The sequence below is a fragment of the Engystomops pustulosus genome, chromosome 1, assembly GCF_040894005.1.
Source record: "Engystomops pustulosus chromosome 1, aEngPut4.maternal, whole genome shotgun sequence".
Classification (NCBI taxonomy): Eukaryota; Metazoa; Chordata; class Amphibia; order Anura; family Leptodactylidae; genus Engystomops; species Engystomops pustulosus.
In genome coordinates this window covers 16,627,297-16,648,181 of record NC_092411.1, presented here as the reverse complement: position 1 = coordinate 16,648,181, position 20,885 = coordinate 16,627,297, and the positions used below count along the sequence as shown (strand labels likewise).

General features: G+C 42.8%; 1 protein-coding gene across 7 annotated transcripts in view; it reads left to right on the top strand.

Moving 5' to 3' along the window:
- Window positions 1–20,885, top strand: part of DCC (DCC netrin 1 receptor) — a 583,792-nt gene that overhangs the window by 558,513 nt on the left and 4,394 nt on the right. For 5 of the 7 annotated variants that reach the window (XM_072134166.1, XM_072134157.1, XM_072134147.1 and 2 more), the window contains exons 26-28: window positions 146–301; window positions 5,411–5,623; window positions 19,276–19,418. In XM_072134166.1, coding sequence (XP_071990267.1) covers window positions 146–301; window positions 5,411–5,623; window positions 19,276–19,418 — 512 coding nt within the window. The remainder of the gene's footprint in view (window positions 1–145; window positions 302–5,410; window positions 5,624–19,275; window positions 19,419–20,885) is intronic. The other 2 variants (XM_072134174.1, XM_072134130.1) reach the window with 1 other exon arrangement.

The following is a 20,885-nucleotide window of genomic DNA, read 5'->3' as shown; positions in this document are numbered from 1 at the left end:
TCAACAAATCAATAAATTACTGCTTATATTGGCACTTTGTGATAAATGTGTGGGTTTTGGTTGTAGTCTGGGCACTCCGTCTCAAAAAGGTTCGCCATCACTGGCTTAGATTATGCTACATGATGATTTCTTCTTCATATTCCAGCTGTTGTCAGTGCCATACCGGTGCCCACGTTAGAAAGTGCCCAGTACCCCGGGATACTTCCATCACCGACCTGTGTATATCCGCACCCACAGTTTACGCTACGACCCGTTCCTTTCCCTACTCTTTCCGTGGATCGAGGCTTTGCTTCAAGTCGAGGTAAGACAACTTTTTGGGGATGATCGTAGATGGAGATTTAACGAAGATGTATGAATCATTCAATTATTGCATATCTATTCATAATTTGCACAAAAGTATTCCAAGTTCAGAAAGTTTTTAGGTCCTAATTGAACAACCATAAAAAAATAACCAGTGGGTTGTGGTCTAAACGATATGATCATTTGGGATATTGCCAAAACCAATCTAGGGAATGAAGGCAGCACAGAGATAATGTTTCTGTGTTGTTGACCCTGTTCTAAATACTCCTGTACAGCCGTACTACTGTCTTTCCAAGTATCATTGTGGGACAAAACATCCATCCTTTATCCATCCAGAGGTATATGATTAAGAAATAGAGGCAGTTCCTCAGATGCTTAGCTTGAAAGTTTATGTGATCAAAATTTCTTTGTGACCACCTTAAGTTATTGAATGAAGTTCTGTGTCTTCTTCACTCATGTATGGTCTCTTTGAGGACATCTTTGGAAGCATGTCCTGTCCGATGGATGCCTTAGAACTTACTGTACTGCAATACCCAGTAAAATAAAAGTAAAATAAGAGGCTTGATGGTCAATGAAGTCCACCGCTAGTGTAGATGATAACCGGCCAGTGTTGCTCACAATACAGGGGGAAGGGGGATTTATTAGTGCTTGCAATAGTCACAATTCCAGGTGTATGGTCAGGAATTGTGACTATTTTCCCCCTTTCGCAACCACCTCCATGGTAAGTGGGCGTGAAGCTGATGTGCCCATTGGTGGACTACCTATAGTCAATGCCTCTGAATATTTTCGGTGTTTGTGTGGGAGGGGGGGGGGGGGGTTATCATTCACAATGTGCAAGCACATTATAAATCCCTCCCATAGTATCTATATATTTCCTTCCAGGTCAAGTTGGTTGGTTGATTCCCAGCTCTTTTAAATATATGTCCAGAAATGGGTACAAAAACGTTTAGGGTAGTTACTACCCCTTTGGGTCTTCCCACATTACAAGACGTTGGAAAGTTGAAGTACCCTACTTGTTTTGGACCATCCCTTCCTATAAACTCCATAGAGGCTGTAGGTTCCTCTTCTATTGGCCATGTATTCTTCTTTTACATCTTCTTTTGGAGAGCAAAAATATTACGGATTATGGGGAAAAAACATTTGCTAAATTCTTAAAGGTTGGACTTGATGGACTTGCCTCTTTTTCCAGCCTTATATACCATATTTTCCGGACTATAAGGCGCACTTAAAAGCCTTGGATTTCCGTGGAAATCCAAAGTGCGCCTTATAGTCCGGTGCGCCCTATGTATGGCGCTGGGCAGCGGACCATACTTACATAGGTCCCCGCTACCGGAGACCGGAGACAGCAGATCTCCAGCGGGAACTGCAGACCACGCGGCACAAACAACTTCTGCCGCGTGGTCTGCAGTTCCCGCTGGAGATCTGCTGTCTCCGGTAGCGGGGACCTATGTAAGTATGGTCCGCTGCCCTCCTCCACCTCCCCACCTCCCCTTCCCCGCGTCGCTGCGTCTCGTCGGGTCGCGTCTTCGGGTCGCGTCGCGTCTCTTCTCGGCGTCGCGTCCCGTCGGGTCTCCTCTCCGCCCCCGGACCTCCGACACGCCCCCGGACCCCGCGCCTTATAGTCCGATGCGCCTTATATATGGAATTATTACTTATATAAGGCGCATCGGACTAATGCGCCTTATAGTCCGGTGCGCCTTATAGGCAGAAAAATATGGTACTATGAGCGTGTTAATGTAGAGCGTGTTAACCATTATCTTACCTGACCGAGGTGGACAAGTTTTAGAAGCCAAATTGATCTGACTTTAATGTATTGCAAAAAGTTCCCGGCTTTCCATTTGCATCAAAGGCAAAAAAATCAGTGGGGAGATGATAGGAGCGATGCCTTCCACCGCTCCTCTTATGACACATTACACCTTCAAAAGAAGACACTTCAAAGTTGTATGGTGAAATACTCCCCGGCCTTGGAAACAAACAGCACCGCAATCTATATAACATTTTTACAGCACGGAAATTGCTTTTCAAAAGGCGAGTCGGTCTTGTTTTGATAGCGGTGGTTGTTACAGCGAACACCTTAAAGACTACAAAGCTAAACAAGACAAAATATTGTAAGACCGAGAAAAAAAATTGGGTTCTGTTGGTCGAAAGTTTTGAGGAGCTGTCACAAATTACTTTTGTTATTTTGTACTCCGGCTTCTTTTAAGTGTAACTGCAAGGTTTTTGATGGTTTGTTAGTAGATGCTATACTATGCCAAGAAGTAGTAGACAAAGAAAATTCACCATATATTTCAATATCTATGTGCTCTGCATGAAGAATGCTACTCAAAATCCCAGACCAGGGACATAACACATAGATCCCGATTGTGGGAATCTTCTTATATTTGTTATCCATGGCCTCCTTCCTTCTAAAATCATCTTTCAACATGGGCGCCGCCGCCTTAGCTGTGATTGTCGCTTCCCTTGACTTCATTGGGGATCGATAATCTGTTGCCTTGAGAGCCTTGGGTCTTTAAAGACCTGAGGATTGGACATTTCTGAAGATCTGTTAGAATGTGCCAGCGGCACGTTGTAACAGATCACGTGCAAAATCCTCTTATGATAATAATAATTATTTTAATTATATAGCACACACAGATTACGCAGCGCTGCACAGAACTTGCCAAATCGGTCCATGTCCCCAATGGGGCTCACAATCTAATCAACCACCAGTATGTTTTTGAGTGTGGGAGGAAACCAGAGGACCCGTAGGAAACCCACGCAAACACAAAGAGAACATACAACCCTTAAAGTACCCTAGGGGGTCTAAAAAATAGTAAAAAAAAAACATAAAAACATCCTAAAAGTTCAGATCACCCCTTTTTTACTAGAACTGATAAAAACATAAATAAACAATTAAAATCATGTCAGGTATTGCCCACTCCCAAATCTCCCGATCTATCAATATATAAAAAGTGAACCATGTTATGGAAAATTACCCCCAAATTACCGTAACGCCATGTTTTTGTAATTTTGTTCAAGGCAGCTGTTGTCTGTAAATGCGGTTTATATATAAGGTGCACTGGACTATAAGGCACACCTTTGATTTCTGAGAAAATCAAAGGATTTTTTGTGCGCCTTATAGTCCGAAAAATACGGTATTTATCTGCAGTACAGTAGACTGCCCCCCGCAGACTGCACAGGCCTGTTTTTTTCCCAATGAACATTGGAAGATATTACAAAAACAATAAAATAAAAGTACATTAAAACATAAAAAGTAAAGCGCTGAGGATGCAAGATGGAGGATTGGCCGTATCTTTAATTGGTCTAATCCCGCTCGATATAAGTCTATACAGGAGGTAAAATATAAGCACCTGCATTAAAGTGACTATAACTGCCTTATATTATCTGCAGAACCAGAACCACGAAGAAGCAGGTCATAATTAGCCATAAAACCTATGTTAGTACTGAAGTTTTTTTTTTCAAAAAAATCCTCCCTTTACGGTTCCCTTTCTTATTACAAGGTATCAGCGTATAGATATTCCCGGTCAATTGTCATTGGGACGATGAAATCCTTTATGGTGAGATCCGCGGTGCAGTCTGTGGGATGATGTATTATCTCCGGAGCCGTGAAACATCATTTTATGTATTTTATGTATTTTATGTATTTTCCTGATCCCATTATGACTGATGCGAGCGGCGTCCTCACATTCCCAATTATAAATTGCTTTGTCTATCATTTTACAACTGTTACTTTTATGTGTTTTAATAATTACTGGCGAACCAACGGAGTCAACTCAAGTTAAAGAACTTTAAGGGGGGGCCCAACCGGGAAAACTGTTCATGGTTCATTTAAAGGGCGTGCTCATTTTTACAGACATAAAAAGGCCAAAAAACGGCTACGACTTGGATGAATTAAAAAATGAACGAATAAAAAAATAAGCCAAAAATAAATCGAGTTGAATTGAAAAGAATAATAAAAGGAAATAAAAATTTTCTAAAAAAAAAAAAAAAATACGTTAATAATAATACAACAATAATATATAATGATTACAATAATGAATTTGTAATAATAATAACATAAAAAGAAGAAGAAACTACTTAATTGAAAGGGAACCTGTCAGTGCGTTCTGTGGGTGATAGATCAGTGTTGTAGTTTATGAAATAGACCTATATGGGCACTGCCCATGGCTTCATACTAGGCGCAATTCACGGCATATGGCCAAGAATTGCGTTTGTCCCCCCCCCTTACACTTTATCCGTGCTGAATCGGCGTGGAGGGGTGTGAAGGGCGGGTGCCAGGGGAAGGTGTTTGCCAGCAAAGGACATTCAGACTAAGGCGAAATTCTATACCAGACCGGACCTGGTGTAGAAGTGCCCCACCGGTGCAGCTTCCTGATAGATCCACCGGGAGGCGGGAGCACGCCATGAATCTTATTGACTCGTGCACCACTGAATCTCATTGGACTCATCTATGGTGTTTCCAGATGAACAGACCCCTCAAGCTCCCGTCCGTAACACCCACTCTAGGATCGTTGCTTCTCAAAATTGCCATATAAAGGGTAACACTGGCACCATTGGTTTTACCAGTGGAGGTTCGGGTTTGGTATCCAACTCGGTCCACTCATCCCTCTTTCCAGCATTAGTGAATATCCGGGAGCTGGCGAAATATGTATAGATTTTCATTTCATCGGGCCCTAGACAGAATTCTATCAAGAATATCTGGGGGACTTGATTGGGTCTGCAATAGATGTACTGGTTTCTCACATCATGTCATTAGGCTTCATGGAAGTCAATCTTAATGTTAAGGCAATGTTATTCTTATCGAATCCTGGAAAACGTCTTTGCATATCCCTCAGAATCCTCTAGTGGAGCATCAATGGCTGTAAGTCTCCACACGCCTGCAATGCGGCCTGAATCGGAAAAGTCTCCATTAGGAGAACTCTTATTTCCCGACCCTGGGATTCGAGAAAGTGGGGAAAAAAGTGGACTCGAAGGCCAAAAATATTGCTTATACTTATACAACTCGAATGCATTATTGTTTACTCTATGTTATACTTTATTGGCGTTTTTATGTTTTACCAAATTTATGACCTAAACTCAAATAAATGAAAAATGTATATCTTTCCGACAGCAGTGACCGAGACTCAACAACCTCAGCAGTCGTCCATGATATCCCACACGCAGCCGGAACACCCCAGCAACGAAGATGCTCCCAGTCGGACGATCCCTACGGCTTGTGTCCGGCCGACACATCCCCTACGCAGCTTTGCCAACCCCTTGTTACCTCCACCGATGAGTGCGTTGGAACCAAAGGTTCCTTATACGTCACTTTTATCTCAAGCAGGTAACGTCAGATTTCATTCAAGAATTTTTATTGAGTGTTTATGTTTTTTTTCTGTGTATTATATGTTAATGGTGTTTTATGACTTCCTCCTAAATTTTGTCTTAAAGGGGTTGACTAGAAAAAACTATAGATGGCCTATTCTTCGTATAGGCCTTCATTAGTTGATTGGTGGGGGGGCTGACAACTGGCCCTCTCACTGATTATCATTTCGAAGCCATCTAAACACAGGGCATGGCGCCAGGAGCATTTGGCTACATATCGAGAAGCCATAATGGGGCAGATTTACTTACCCGGTCCATTCCAGCGGCGCGTTCTCTGCGGTGGATTCGGGTCCGGCTGGGATTCACTAAGGCAGTTCCTCCGACGTCCACCAGATGTCGCTGCTGCACTGAAGAGCATCGGAATGCACTGGAGTTCACCGAGCCATCCTGGGTGAAGGTAAGCGTGTGTCGAGCGGCCTTTTTTTTTTTAAACGCTGCGGTTTTTCCGAATCCGTCAGGTTTTTTTATGGCCACACCCCCCGATTTCCGTCGTGTGCATGCTGGCGCCGATGCGCCACAATCCGGTCGTGTGCGCTGAAATCCCAGGGCAATACAGGGAAAATTGTCGGGTATCACGTCGCAAAAACGCGAATCGGGCCCCCCAATGTCTCCCATGGAAAGTTGCCACGTTGACCACGGACAATTAATCATCATCAAACCCCTTATTTCCAGTGATACAGAGAGCACCTCTGATGTCTTTGCTCTCTATCTCATCCTGTCAAAGTCATTCAGGTGTAACTTTTTCGTTATATTTTTTTTTTTGTACTTTATATTATATTCACTAGAAATCATTTGATTCCCTTTGGTTTCATGAATATTTTATTGCCGTTCTTCAGTCGGGGGTTTGTGCGTGTACAAACAGCGTGTTCTCCTTATGCCTAAGCCTAAGATAAGATGCTAGATTCCTTCGGCACGTTGCGTCCTGTCATTTCTCTATAATAATCATAAACACGGCCATATAAGTGATTTGGTTTAGTCCGCTTTCAAGTAAATTGAAAATGTTTGATGGAGTGTTAAGCCGACTGCATTATGGATCCGACATAAATTCCATACTTTTTTCCTTTACAAGTGAAAATTCCCTTAAGCTACTAAAATAATCATCTGCATTTCAAGCAAACCAGGTTTAAGAGAAGTTTATAAGCCTATGGAAGAATCTGATCTGCCTGCGATTGGATATTATTTTACATTTACATCTTCAGAGCGGGTTCCCTTTAATGTTTTCTGTAGAGTTATTACCGGGAAGTCAATTCCCCAAATGACTGGAGGCAAAGGAAAGGCGAAAATTAAAGTGAAATAGTCCCTCAGGTTTGCTAGATCATAATACAGATATGATAGGTGTCAAATAATACAAAGGTACAGATGTAGAAGAGCTGAGTTTGTCATATTGTGCACCTCTTTGTGATTTTACATGGGACTGCAATTAATTCTACTGCATTTCTGCACCGTATGGTGTAATCTCTAACTTTTAACAATTTAAAGGGTATCTGTCACCAAGTCAAAAAATTCTGAATGACACATCACATGTGATTGGCACTGCTCCCCTGATCAATATGGTGTTTAATTTTTTAAAATCCGTCCACCCATTCAAAAGATATAGCCCTTGGAAATTTATATTTGAAATAGTGAATACTAGCCAAGGGGCGGTAACTTTTTATATAGAGACACGCCCCCAGTGAAAATGGTTACCGCCTCCTTAGCTAGCACACGTGCATTCACATAATCTTCTGGGGGCCATATCTTTTGAACCGGTAGACGGATTTTGATAAAAATCACACCAAATTGTTCAGAAGCACAGCGGCCATCATATGAGCTATGATCATTAACATTTTGTACTTGGTCACAGGTCCCCTTCAACTACATTAGGTTAATTTTTTTCTTCTTTCCTATCTCTGTGGTAATTGGTTGCAATGCTATACTGGTGGGTATAATTTAACCCCATATGTAAGCTCTGTCAGTGATTTAGGTGGGTCACATGATAACAGTGCTGGCCCCTACATAAATAATGTAGAGGTAGGTGGGGGCAGCCCCAATATTTAATCCTGAAGTTTCTGTGCCCTAATGCAAAATTTAGAACAGATCTTAACCTACTATGCACCATATTATGGGGTAGAGAGTTATTTGGGCTCCAGTCCTATGGGCAACTGCTGCCTTTGCATCCTTCATAGCTATTCTACAGTATTGGCCACCTATATAACAATTCAGTAGATATTTAAGGGTAATTGCATCTACTAATTATTTTGATGCCCTAATCTTGAGGACATCTAAAACATGCATAACTAGCCCAAACTCACCCAGTTTGGACAATAATACTGGCGTCTTTTGATATGGGATTGTGGCCTCAGAGTACCCAAATGCTTGAGGCCGGTTGTGATTTGGAGCTCTGGAGATAAATATCTATCTATATCTATTTCTACATTATGTATATAAAACTTCCAGGTTGAGGTATAATCATTTGTTCTTACAGGCCTGATATCTCCCAGTTAAGATTCTTGAGGGGGCACAGATCTCCTTGACGTCAAATCCGGGATGTGTCTCCTTTAAGTCGAATCTTATGTTCCAAATGATGCAGAAAAAATACGTTTATGGAATTTTGAGCAATTGTGCACGAGGTGGAATTGCTTCTATTGAAACATCTCTCGGCTATTTGTGCCCATTTATCACTAAGACCTCAGCCTCGGAGAACATGAAAAAGAAATTAAATACATGTGGGTTATTCTTACCCCCTGACCTTTGGGAGAGGAACGTGATGTATAAAATGTGTAATGTCGAAGGCTTCGCTCTGGGGTTTACTCACTGTTTATGGCATGCAAAGTCTATGAAAAAATTATGGCCGAAGCTGATGAGACTGTAAATCTCCTGGGGGCACGAGGTCCCGGTGGCATCATCATAACCTTTCTTCTCTGTCATGGAAACAGAGGCTTAGATAAATCTGTGATAGGAAGGTTATGCTACTAACAGATGGCGATAATGTACATAGTCAGGGGTGAGACAAGATCTCTTGGTGCCCAAGGTGTAAGTGGCCCCTCCAAGATCTTGGATTACCAGTCACTGTGGCTCATTTACTAAGGGTCTGCCGGATGCACTTTCATTGGGTTTCCCGACGATTTCCGTTTTGTGCTGAATTGCCTTGGGATTTTGGCGCATGCAACAGGATTGTGGTGCATCAGCGCCGGCGTGCATGCGATAGAAATAGGGGGGCGGGCCGTCAGACAACCCGACGGATTCGGACAAACCTCGGAATTTAAAAAAGCAAATTGTGTCGCAAGATTAAGCACTTACATGCACCGGGAAGAAGAAGGTGAACTCCGGCGGATCTCAGCACAGAAGCAACGGATGCAGGAATTCGGATGCACAATCTTAGCGAATCGCGCCGGAACCGAATCCTCAGTGATGGGTGATACATCCTCAGTGAAGCCCTGGGCATCTTCCTACATTTCCTTCTCCTTGCCCAACCCCTGCTTAAGGGTTACAATTGATCTTGGGGCTTATTTTTCCTACATCCAGTATCACTGTTCCTTCATAAAAAAAAATAAAAAAAAATCATGGTGATCCCACCATCATTCTGCAGTCCTACTAGCAGATGCTAAGGTTAGGAACTCTCCTTATCCTTATTTTGAATTGACTTTAGGGGGGGGGGGGGTTCAATGTATTAACTAAACGGACTCAAAGAATTAGCCCAATGCATCAGTCAGTGTTATTTTTATATTTGGCCAATGTAAGAGCCCATGTAAATAGGTAAAGAAGAGAACAGCCTATGTTGAATTTAAGCCATCCCAGTTATCGGCAAAGTGGCCACTAGTGGAGAAATGCAGTATTACATGCTTTCTAAGAAAATGATCATAACTACCCTCTAAGGGTGGAGCCTAAATAAGTTCATGGAATCCATATAGCCTAATAGGACAAAGCTTGGCTGTCACATAAACCAGATTTTACGGTATTAAGGACCTTGTGTGAATTTATGGTCGCCATTCAACTACCGTATCAAATTTCTATATTGGCATCTAATTTTATGCTAAGTATTATATTATTTTGTCATATATCGGTCCATCCATTATGTAGAACATGGTTCTGGGAAGGCCAATTTAAGTTTATACCATCCATGATGTAGAGACTAAACTTTGAGCTTTGCAGTTTAAGGATTTTTGGTCCTTCAAAGGACCCTTGTATACATATGAGTTGAGATCTTGAGGATTTCATGGCTGGAGGTCCTTCTCTTTCTCATATCTACAAGGCAGTATCAAACTTGGTGATTGGTTCAGGTGGTCGAGGTCCTCCTACAAGGGTTGGGCCCTGGGTGGCCGCCCAAACCACCCATATTATAGTCCACTACTGATGCCCTGGTGTGGATAACTAGCTAACACATTGATGTGATCTTTCTTTCTGATGAGACACCATTGCTGATGACTCTTACATAAGGAAGAGACATAATTCCTTACCTTTGCACCTCCAGGAAGGAGATCCATTGGGATTGTGCTCATCATAGTTATCTCCTCCTCAGGATAATGGATCTTCATTAAACCTAAGCATGGAAAAGTTTAGGAAAGAATAACTTTATGTATCTTGCGTGTGCGGTAACGGTAAAGTGCTGCGTTGAAGTTGAAGCCTAGAACCGAAAAGAAGTTAATGAGATCCGTTTAGACTTTAAAATATCATCTGGAAATAAATAAAAATAGGCAGATTTTTATATCCATTTCCAGAACTGTCAGCCGAGCGCAATCTAAATGCAGGAGCTTGAAAGGAGACGATATATTTTGTCAACGCAAATATAGGTTTAATCCTCCGCAAATGTCATTTCTCTCAGGCTTAACTTATTCACGGCTCGGAAATCAATTTGTAATATCAATATTAAACAGGCAGAGTAATCATCGAAGCCGATAACGGCTCATCAGAAAAGTGAAGGAGATTGGGGTGGGGGGGGGGGGTATCTGAGACATGTCAGGAGGTTACCTAAACCGGCTTGTCCAAGGAAATCATTGTACCACAGTGTTAGTTCACGATTTAAAGGGATTGTTCATCAAAAGGATTTACATCTGAAATTACTCTTCTTCCTACAGACGATAAAATATATTAGGACAAAGGGAACTTTTTAACATTTGTTGTTATGTGTTTCACTGAGATGAGGCTGTTTTCGAAATTTTTGGTTTTGCGAGATAGTAGTTCTCAACCATAGGACTATTCCAAACACTGCACATAGAATTTAATATTAACTTAATACACAGCTTAAAGGGGTTTATCCATCTTAGACATATGCAAATAATATCTAAAAGATTGAAGACCGACAACTACAGGATCTCCAGAGCTGAGGTCCACCTGTCCCTCTGGTTGAAGACTCCCATATCCATATTTAGAATTTTTGGACAACGAGTGACACATGATGGCGCTCTCTATGTTCAGTTCTGGTGAAGTCATAGAAGTCATAGATGTGAATTGAAAGAGGGCACAGGACGGTTCTCTGTCTGTCCAACATCCCACTGAATACACCAGGTTAGACAGTGGTTGAGTGACTTCTAGTTTGGACTAGAGTGGGGGCAGTCATCAGTCACACAATTTTGGCATATCCTGTAAACGTAAGAAAACCCATCTAAAACCTGTGTGTAAGTTATAGTAATTTAGTTAGTTTAGATAGTTTAGTAATGTCAGTTCCTCCTTATGAAGAACAGTCAAGCTACCGATGAAAACTGAAGCCCCTAGAACCCTACCTACAAAGGACCCCTACCCACAATAGTCCATTTATAAGGTATTGCCTAATGCAGTGGTGGCGAACCTATGGCACGGATGCCAGAGGCGGCACTCAGAGCCCTTTCTGTGGGCACCCGGGCCATCGCCCCAGCACACCACACAGGACTCAAGGAATTCTCCTGTAGTTCCAAGCAACTTAAAAGATGCTGCTTTCAGTGATATTTTAAAGTGACTTACTTGGCTACTTGGGACTGTAGGAAGAGGGAGAATGTGTAGACAGGGCCGAATTATCTTTGGAGGGCCTCCTGCTGGCCCCATGATTCTCTGTGTACAGAGGGACACTGGAAATAAGCTAAAATGATGTGTTCTTTCTACTGTGTTGGTGTCCTCATGAACCCAGTAAGATTGAATGTTGTTGAAGAACAGGGAGCAATAAGATACTGCTCTCCTTTTGGTTGGCACTTCGCGATAAATGAGGTGGATTTTGGTTTGTAGTTTGGGCACTCGGTTGCTAAAAGGTTCGCCATCAGTGGCCTAATGCATGTGAGGTGTCTCGGCACCAGGGTAGTAAGTTGACCACTACATCTACCTATCGTTCAGTTGACCACTATTCCTCACGATGCCCCCGTAGAGCTTGAAGGGACCATAAGGCTCCTAGGCAGTAAAAAAAGACATCAGAACTAAAAATGTCACATGGTATCAGTGGAGACATTGGGCCAAGGAGCCTTCCATGTTGCCTCTTATCAAAGATGGGTTGTAGAGCTCATGGGCCTCACTATCCCACACTGATGTCCATATGCCACTGAATGTTATGTAATATTCGGGTGTGACGATGGTCCACTTTCCTACAGGGGATCTATACAGTCATTCGTTCCGGAATAGAATATAAAATTCTCATATTTCTTGGAACAATTCATATAGTAAAATCAGCAATATTAATACAATACGCAGAGAGCAAAGATCAGCACATCACCCACATGTACACTTTCCAAAAATAATTTGTATTGTTTAAATGTGCTTATCATGCACTCTGCCGCTCCCGAAACAGAGAACATTTTGTTAATGATACAACGAGGGACATTGTTATTGCTGTACATGGAGGGGTTATACACAAGTCACTGAGGAGGTCATTGATCAAAATCTCATGACTGTAGGCCTGGGGCAAGCCAGGTGCAGCCTCCATGACTCCATAGTGTTTGTTACTACAAAATCTACATAAGCAAGGCATGGAAAAGTAACAATATCTTCTGCTCTTCAATGCAACTCTTACAACCAGAAATTGTCCAAAACCTGGAGGAGTTATAGTTATAGGTAGCACTGAAAAGGTATAAAAAATTTGCATTCCTTAAGAACAAAGTAATTTCTCTTTAAAATGACACCTGTAGGTGATTACCATGTGAGTCAATGCCCGACCCCATTTTAACTATTTTGCAAGAGGTCCTCATCAGTTCTCACTGTGAAAGAGGTCCTCATCAATACACACAGTGAAAGAGGTCCTCATCAGTACTCAGTGTGGAAGAGGTCTTCATTAGTACCCACTGTGGAAGAGGTTTTCATCAATACACACTGTGGAAGAGGTCCTCATAATTACTCAGTGTGGAAGAGGTCCTCATCATTACTCAATGTGGAAAAGGTCTTCATTAGTACCCACTGTGGAAGAGGTTCTCATCAATACACACTGTGGAAGAGGTCCTCATCATTACTCAGTGTGGAAGAAGTCCTCATCAGTACTTACTGTGGAAGAGGTCCTCATCAGTACTCACTGTGTAAGAGGTCCTCATCAGTACTCACTGCGGCAGAGGTCCTCATCAGTTGTCACTGTGGAAGAGGTCCTCATCATTACTCAGTGTAGAAGAGGTCCTCATCATTACTCACTGTGGAAGAGGTCCTCATCATTACTCAGTGTGGAAGAGGTCCCCATCAGTACTCACTGCGGAAGAGGTCCTCATCAGTACTCACTGTGGAAGAGGTCCTCATCAGTTCTCACTGCGGAAGAGGTCCTCATCATTACTCAGTGTGGAAGAAGTCCTCATCAGTACTCACTGTGGAAGAGGTCCTCATCATTACTCAGTGTGGAAGAGGTCCTCATCAGAACACACTGTGGAAGAGGTCCTCATCATTACTCACTGTGGAAGAGGTCCCCATCAGTACTCACTGCGGAAGAGGTCCTCATCATTACTCAGTGCGGAAGAGGTCCTCATCAGTACTTACTGTGGAAGAGATCCTCATTAGTTCTCACTGCGGAAGAGGTCCTCATCATTACTCGGTGTGGAAGAGGTCCTCATCATTACTCACTGTGGAAGAGGTCCTCATCATTACTCACTGTTGAAGAGGTCCTCATCATTACTCGGTGTGGAAGAGGTCCTCATCATTACTCGGTGTGGAAGAGGTCCTCCTCAGTACTCACTGTGGAAAAGGTCCTCATCATTACTCACTGTGGAAGAGGTCCTCATCATTACTCACTGTGGAAGAGGTCCTCATCATTACTCACTGTGGAAGAGGTCCTCATCATTACTCGGTGTGGAAGAGGTCCTCAGTACTCACTGTGGAAAAGGTCCTCATCAGTACTCACCGTGGAAGAGGTCCTTATTACTAGACCACTTTTTCTGGGTCCTTGCCCCATTCTTTGTATTACCATGGTGACTTCCCTGTAAATCAATGTGCATCCCCTGTAGATGTATATATAGCGTGATGCTAACAATATACAACAGGTGGTGGTGTCTGCATCTAGGGAGTCCCCTTCATACTTCCCAAACATTGTAGTAGTTTATTCAATAAATGATGCAATGATCCAAGCATAATGGCCCACATTTATTAAAGCCTCTGCAGCAGTTTTTTGTCTGACTTTGTCTCCACGTTCCTTTCAGTGCAAATTGCTTGCACATGTTTTTATAATGTGTCCGCAATATACACAACACAAATTTCTGCATTGAAGGGGGCGTTCCGGTACATAGTCGGACTGCGCACCACATTTATCTGACAGAATTGTGCTGCACGCCCCATGTTAAAGGTTTCCCATGAAAAAATTGGTGCACTCTAGAGGAGCAGTGCTGGGGGCGCCAGATTCATGAAGAACGTGCACCAAAAATCCTGAATCTGGTGCCCCCTGCACACTACACAGGACACTGCACGTCGTACACACTGCACTGTGTTTGATAAATGTGGGTCGATGACTAGTTCACACACTTGACCCAAGAAACAGGGATAATAACCTGTCAACAACCTACTCGTTGAAGATCCTGGATTAAAGGAAATCTGGCATGGGGAATCTACTTTCTGAAAAGATTCCCCATGGTAGATTCCCCGTCCCTGCAACAGCTGCATCATGTTTGTCCCTAACTCTGGGACAAACATGGATTAAATAAACTTTAATCCGTGTATATGCAAATTTATTTCAGAGGCTACTGGAGGCGTGGAGTAGCCTGAGACAGCTCCATGGGGGGAAGGCTACTCCACGCCCCCAGTAGCCCCTGCATACCCGCCTAGCTGCTTGTTGCATCCGCGTCTCTGACACAATGCGAGCTCTATGCAACTGATGTTGCCCCTTGTAGGTTTGGGGCATGGTGACTAGGCTATAAGTTAATAGGTATGCAAAATAATTCTTCCCTCAAAAGAAAAAAAATACATTGCTATTGGTTATTTGTATTGTGCTGCATTTAGCCTTATTATCTGCTATTTGATGTAGACTCAGGACAATTTTTACCTGGTTTATCCATTTAACTGGTATTTGGTTTGGCTTAGTTAGTAGCACTATGGTCATTTGGTAATGAGTATAGTCTGGGAAGTTGTGCTGGGTATAGCCTGGTCAGTTGTGCTTGGTATAGCCTGGTCAGTTGTGCTGGTTATAGCCTGGTCATGTGCTCTTGGTATAGCCTGGTCATTTGTGCTGGGTATAGCCTAGGTAATTGTGCTTGGTAAAGCCTGATCAGGTGTGCTTGGTATAGCCTGGTCATTTGTGATGGGTATAGCCTAGATAATTGTGCTTGGTATAGCCTGGTCATTTGTGCTGGGTGTAACCTAATAATTTGTGCTTGGTATAGCCTGGTCATTTGTGCTTGGTATAGCCTGATCAGTTGTGCTGGGTATAGCCTAATAATTTGTGCTTGGTATAGCCTGGTCAGTTGTGCTTGGTATAGCCTGGTCAGTTGTGCTTGGTATAGCCTGGTCAGTTGTGCTTGGTATAGCCTGGTTAGTTGTGCTTGGTATAGCCTGGTCAGTTGTGCTTGGTATAGCCTGGTTAGTTGTGCTTGGTATAGCCTGGTCAGTTGTGCTTGGTATAGCCTGGTCAGTTGTGCTTGGTATAGCCTGGTCATTTGTGCTGGGTATAGCCTAGGTAAGTGTGCTTGGTATAGCCTAGATAATTGTGCTTGGTATAGCCTGATCAGTTGTGCTGGGTATAGCCTGGTCAGGTGTGCTGGGTATAGCCTAATAATTTTTGCTGGGTATAGCCTTGTCATTTGTGCTTGGTAAAGCCTAGTCAGTTGTGCTGGGTATAGTCTGGTCATGTGCGCTTGGTATAGCCTGGTCATTTGTGCTGGGTATAGCCTAGGTAATTGTGCTTGGTATAGCCTGATCAGGTGTGCTTGGTATAGCCTGATCAGGTGTGCTTGGTATAGCCTGATCAGGTGTGCTTGCTATAGCCTGGTCAGTTGAGCTTGGTATAGCTTAGGTAAGTGTGCTTGGTATAGCCTGGTCAGTTGTGCTGGGTATAACCTGGTCATTTTTGCTGGGTATTGCCTGGTCAGTTGTGCTGGGTATAGCCTGGTCAGTTGTGCTTGGTATAGCCTAGTCATTTGTGCGGGGTATAGCCTAGGTAAGTGTGCTTGGTATAGTCTGGTCAATTGTTCTTGGTATAGCCTGGTCATTTGTGCTGGGTATAGCCTGGTCATTTGTGCTGGGTATAGCCTAATATTTTGTGCTTGGTATAGCCTGATCAGTTGTGCTGGGTATAGCCTGATCAGTTGTGCTGGGTATAGCCTGATCAGTTGTGCTGGGTATAGCCTGGTCAGTTGTGCTGGGTATAGCCATGTCATTTGTGCTGGGTATAGCCTAGTCAGTTGTGCTGGGTATAGCCTGGTCAGTCTTCCTCGGGTTATGTACATTGGATATAGCTTGGACATTTGCACTTAGTATATAATATCTGTGCTCTGGATATCTGTACTGGGTATATTCATGTATTTGTCCTCTGGTCATCTATACCGGTTATAGTTTGGCCGTATTTGTACTTTGTAAACTACTAAAAGCCACCCAGAGTTTTGAGTTCAGGCCTCAAACAGAATTTTCTGGATGAATAGTAATCTCTATTCCTTTCCTCGCCGTGTTTGTTTGTACAATAGTTGGCAGCCGCTTGATTTCCTCAAGAATTGGATGTTATATATTGGCAGCCTACAGTCTTCAGACCAAATGGCAACACAATCTCATTATGTATTTATTCCCCATTTCGCCTCCCGCTGCTGACTATCCTGCTCCTAGTAATTAGTTGGGATGACAAGCGAGCGTTCCTGGCACACGAGCCAAGGCACAAGTCGAATTAATTCCCTTTACTTGCAGAGTCTTTTACATTGTGACATTTTACTTTTGCCAGCGGACGGGAGATAATAACCGGTGTAAACTCCAGTATTAGATTATATAAGGACAGATCCTCTGATCCTCCGCTGTGGACATGCGCCCATTGAAGATGTTAGCGCCTCGTCGCGTCGTTTCGCCCTCCGAGTGGTTTACACTTTACACAATTACACCAATAATTTGTTGCTACCAGGTTTGCTGACATAAGCATCAGCGCTGAATAGGACAAGCTAATAAGTGATGAAAAAGCTTCCCCCTGATTATAATAAAAAGGGTATTAGTATCATTAGCGTGATGGCTGCCAGCGCAAATGCTAAACGCTGCCATCTGCATATTTTAACTGGGACTTAAGTCTTCATAATACATTACATAGACCCGATGCTTCGAGATAACAATAACTTCTCTGGTCCTTTTTTTGTATCAAATAAAGAAGTTATTATAGGAAAGGAATTATGGGAAAAAAATGGTTTATTAAAGGATAACTCCACTAAGTATATAACATTTTAGGGTTTTTTACCAAGACGGCTCGACCTAAATTGTCACAGTATTAAAGGAATTTTCTGTATGGAACATATCCTGGCAATGGGCTGCGGTTGGTATTGCAGATCAAAGGGGTTTTCCCATGAAAGAAAGTTCTCAAATTCTAATCCCCTAGTGATGTTAACACAATAAAGATCATACTAACCCCTTACTTTACAATATTACTCAGTGTTATTGGTGTTTTAGCTCCTATCACTCAATGATGGTCAGTGTAAGAGTCTCTAAGCAGACACTTCATGATCCCTCTGTGCTGTGAGATGCTGTGTGCTGACAATGTGCTTAGATTATTAGGGTACAGGTTTATCTACACTTTTCTTTAGCTTCTGAACATTGTACTAGTATCTGACACAGAAAAAGAGAGATGAGACAGATCAGAGATAAGAGGTAATGAGATCCATGAGATGGATATAACATACAATGACACTCTCAGCTCTGCTACAGCTCACCTATAACACACACAGTAAGATCTTTTATATGCCTCTATAAGACCTTGTCTGTATATAGATTGTAGAGTAGGTCTCTGCACACTGCTGCTTGCTGACAGGAAGTGCCTGTGTCTGAGCTGATCTTGTAATGCAGTGCAGGAGGAGCAGGAGGCATAAAGCACTGCAGTGCAGGAGAAGCTATTCATTAGAAGACCCGACCATAGTCAGAAGATCTACAGTCATATCCAGGGATAACCAAACTTGTAAACACCAGGACTGATAGAGACAGGTTGGAATTATACCTGTGAAATGCTGTGTTTTTGGTTATAACAGTGAATTAGAGAATGTGTTATTTTGTTATCCTGAGTATATTTAAGAATCTTGTCTTCGTGGGAATACGGCTTTTAAGTTAAATATAATTTTCCAGTATACTTTCGGAATTAATTCTTCAAGATATCTAGTTCTCTGCTTCCTGTAATTTAAGAAGAAGCCTCATTGTTAATGTCCCTGTTATGTGACGTCAAACATAGGTGCTTGTCTTATTTTATCCCTGGTCATGTGATGTCACACAGGTGCACATCTCGTTATATCCCTGGTCATGTGATGTCATACAGATGCATGGCTCGTTATATCCCTGGTCATGTGATGTCATACAGGTGCATGGCTCGTTATATCCCTGGTCATGTGATGCCACACAGGTGCACGACTTGTATCCCTAGTCATGTGATGTCACACAGGTGCACAGCTTGTTATATCCCTGGTCATGTGATGTCACACAGGTGCACAGCTTGTTATATCCCTAGTCATGTAATGTCACACAGGTGCACAGCTCGTTATATCCCTGGTCATGTGATGTCATACAGGTGCACAGCTCGTTATATCCCTGGTCATGTGATGTCATACAGATGCACGGCTCGTTATATCCCTGGTCATGTGATGTCATACAGATGCATGGCTCGTTATATCCCTGGTCATGTGATGTCATACAGATGCACGGCTCGTTATATCCCTTGTCATGTGATGTCACACAGGTGCACGGCTCGTTATATGCCTGGTCATGTGATGCCACACAGGTGCACAACTTGTATCCCTAGTCATGTGATGTCACACAAGTGCACTACTTGTTATATCCATCCTCATATGATGTCATAGAGACACACAGCTCGCTATATCCCTGGTCATGTGATCTCATACAAGTGCATAGCTCATTATATATCCCTGGTCATGTGATGTAGGGATATCCCTAAAATATAAGGTGAATAAAAGGAAAGATTTAAAAATGTTACAAAAGCAATAAAGTACAAGTCCATAAAGTTCATAGAAGTTTTATTTTCAGGTGTAAATATGATGTTTATGGAAATTGTAATCTCTATTTACAACAAGTTTTTGTTCATGATCCTAGGGGCCAGTTTACCCAAACCGCAAGTGAAGACGGCGTCGCTGGGGCTAGCGGGAAAAGCAAGGTCTCCGCTTCTTCCTGTATCAGTACCGACTGCTCCAGAAGTGTCAGAGGAAAGTCATAAACACACAGAAGACCCTGCCAGTGTAAGACACCAGCCTGAAATGTCTAATGACTGATCATTTATCACAGAGTCACATCAAAAACATGAAGAATGTGTCACATCCCATTATATTAGAAGCTACATTAACATAGATGCCAGCCGGGGATCTAGGAATCACACGTCATATCATCGTGGTGGGAACTCAGATGACTTCTTTCCCTGGGAGGAGCTTCCTCGACCACTCACTGTTGATCCCATTGAGTAATTTTTTTTCAAGACCATTAAATTATATTGAACCACTGGCCATGGTGCCTAGGTTGCAATCACACCTGACTCTGGATCAATAGATGATAGTCGGGAGCTCAGTTACAATTTTACATGGGGGTCCATCAAGTTCAAGTAGTTCAAGTTGGACCAATACTGGTGACAAACGATATCTCTGTTTTTAAGGGTTTTCCCCTGTATCTAAACTTATCTAGAGGATAAGACAAATAGCAGAGGTAGACGAGACAAAACAAAACAGCGCTCATAGGGTAATATTGTCCAGTTGGGAATGTGAAATGTGATTGGTTAATGTTCAACTGGTTAGGTTGTGCTTAGCTTAAGGCACAAGTCTAGTTTTGGACCTATAAAGTAATGGTCTAGGGCAGTGGTGGCGAACCTATGGCACTGGTGCCAAAGATGGCACTCGGAGGCCTCTCTGTGGGCACACGGGCTGTCTCCCAGTCACAGAGTTTGCCTGACATTGCACCTTCCTGCAGTCTCAGGCAGTCCGATAATAGTGCCCTGCTATTTTTAAGTGACCCATCCTGCGGTGAATGGTCCTGTCCGAAGAGTGAGAAGGTGTGGACAGGGTCGGATTGGAGTTCAAAGATTCTGGTAGCAATAAGTTTGTTACTGCCCAAATTGCTGTGTTTGCACTTTGGGAAAAGCTAGTGTGTTTTGGGTCTCATTTTGGGCACTCGATCTCTAAAAGGTTCGCCATCACTAGTCTAGGGTGCAGCCAATATCTTTTTGTTCTCCAGACTCGGGATGCTATGCCGGCTGGAGTTCAGAAAATATATAGAGGGATCACTGATTCATGTCACTTCTACTACTTAGACCCTCAGCAATTAACAGGGACCCACAAGTGTCCTCAAGTACATCCCTCAAGCCACTTCTATGGAAGTAGAGGAGGTGGCAATTGCTATAATACGATTACTATATGCTCTAAAACTGTGACTGTCCCAGAATCATAACCTTTTTTAGAATTGTGATTGACCTCGGGACCCCACTGTTCATGAGAACAAGTGGTCCCATGCCCTCTACTCGAATGGCGTTGGCTTTCAAGCAGATCATAACTATCGCTGGTTAGATGTGTATTGGACCACCTACGATAGCCTAGTCATTAGCCTATTGTCATTTGTCATTCTCAACGGTCCCTCTCGATGGCTACTCCCTCTCAGACAAATGCAAGTAAACCCCGGTTCTTGTGATAAATAGGGTGGGTGGGGGGGTCTCTATATTATAA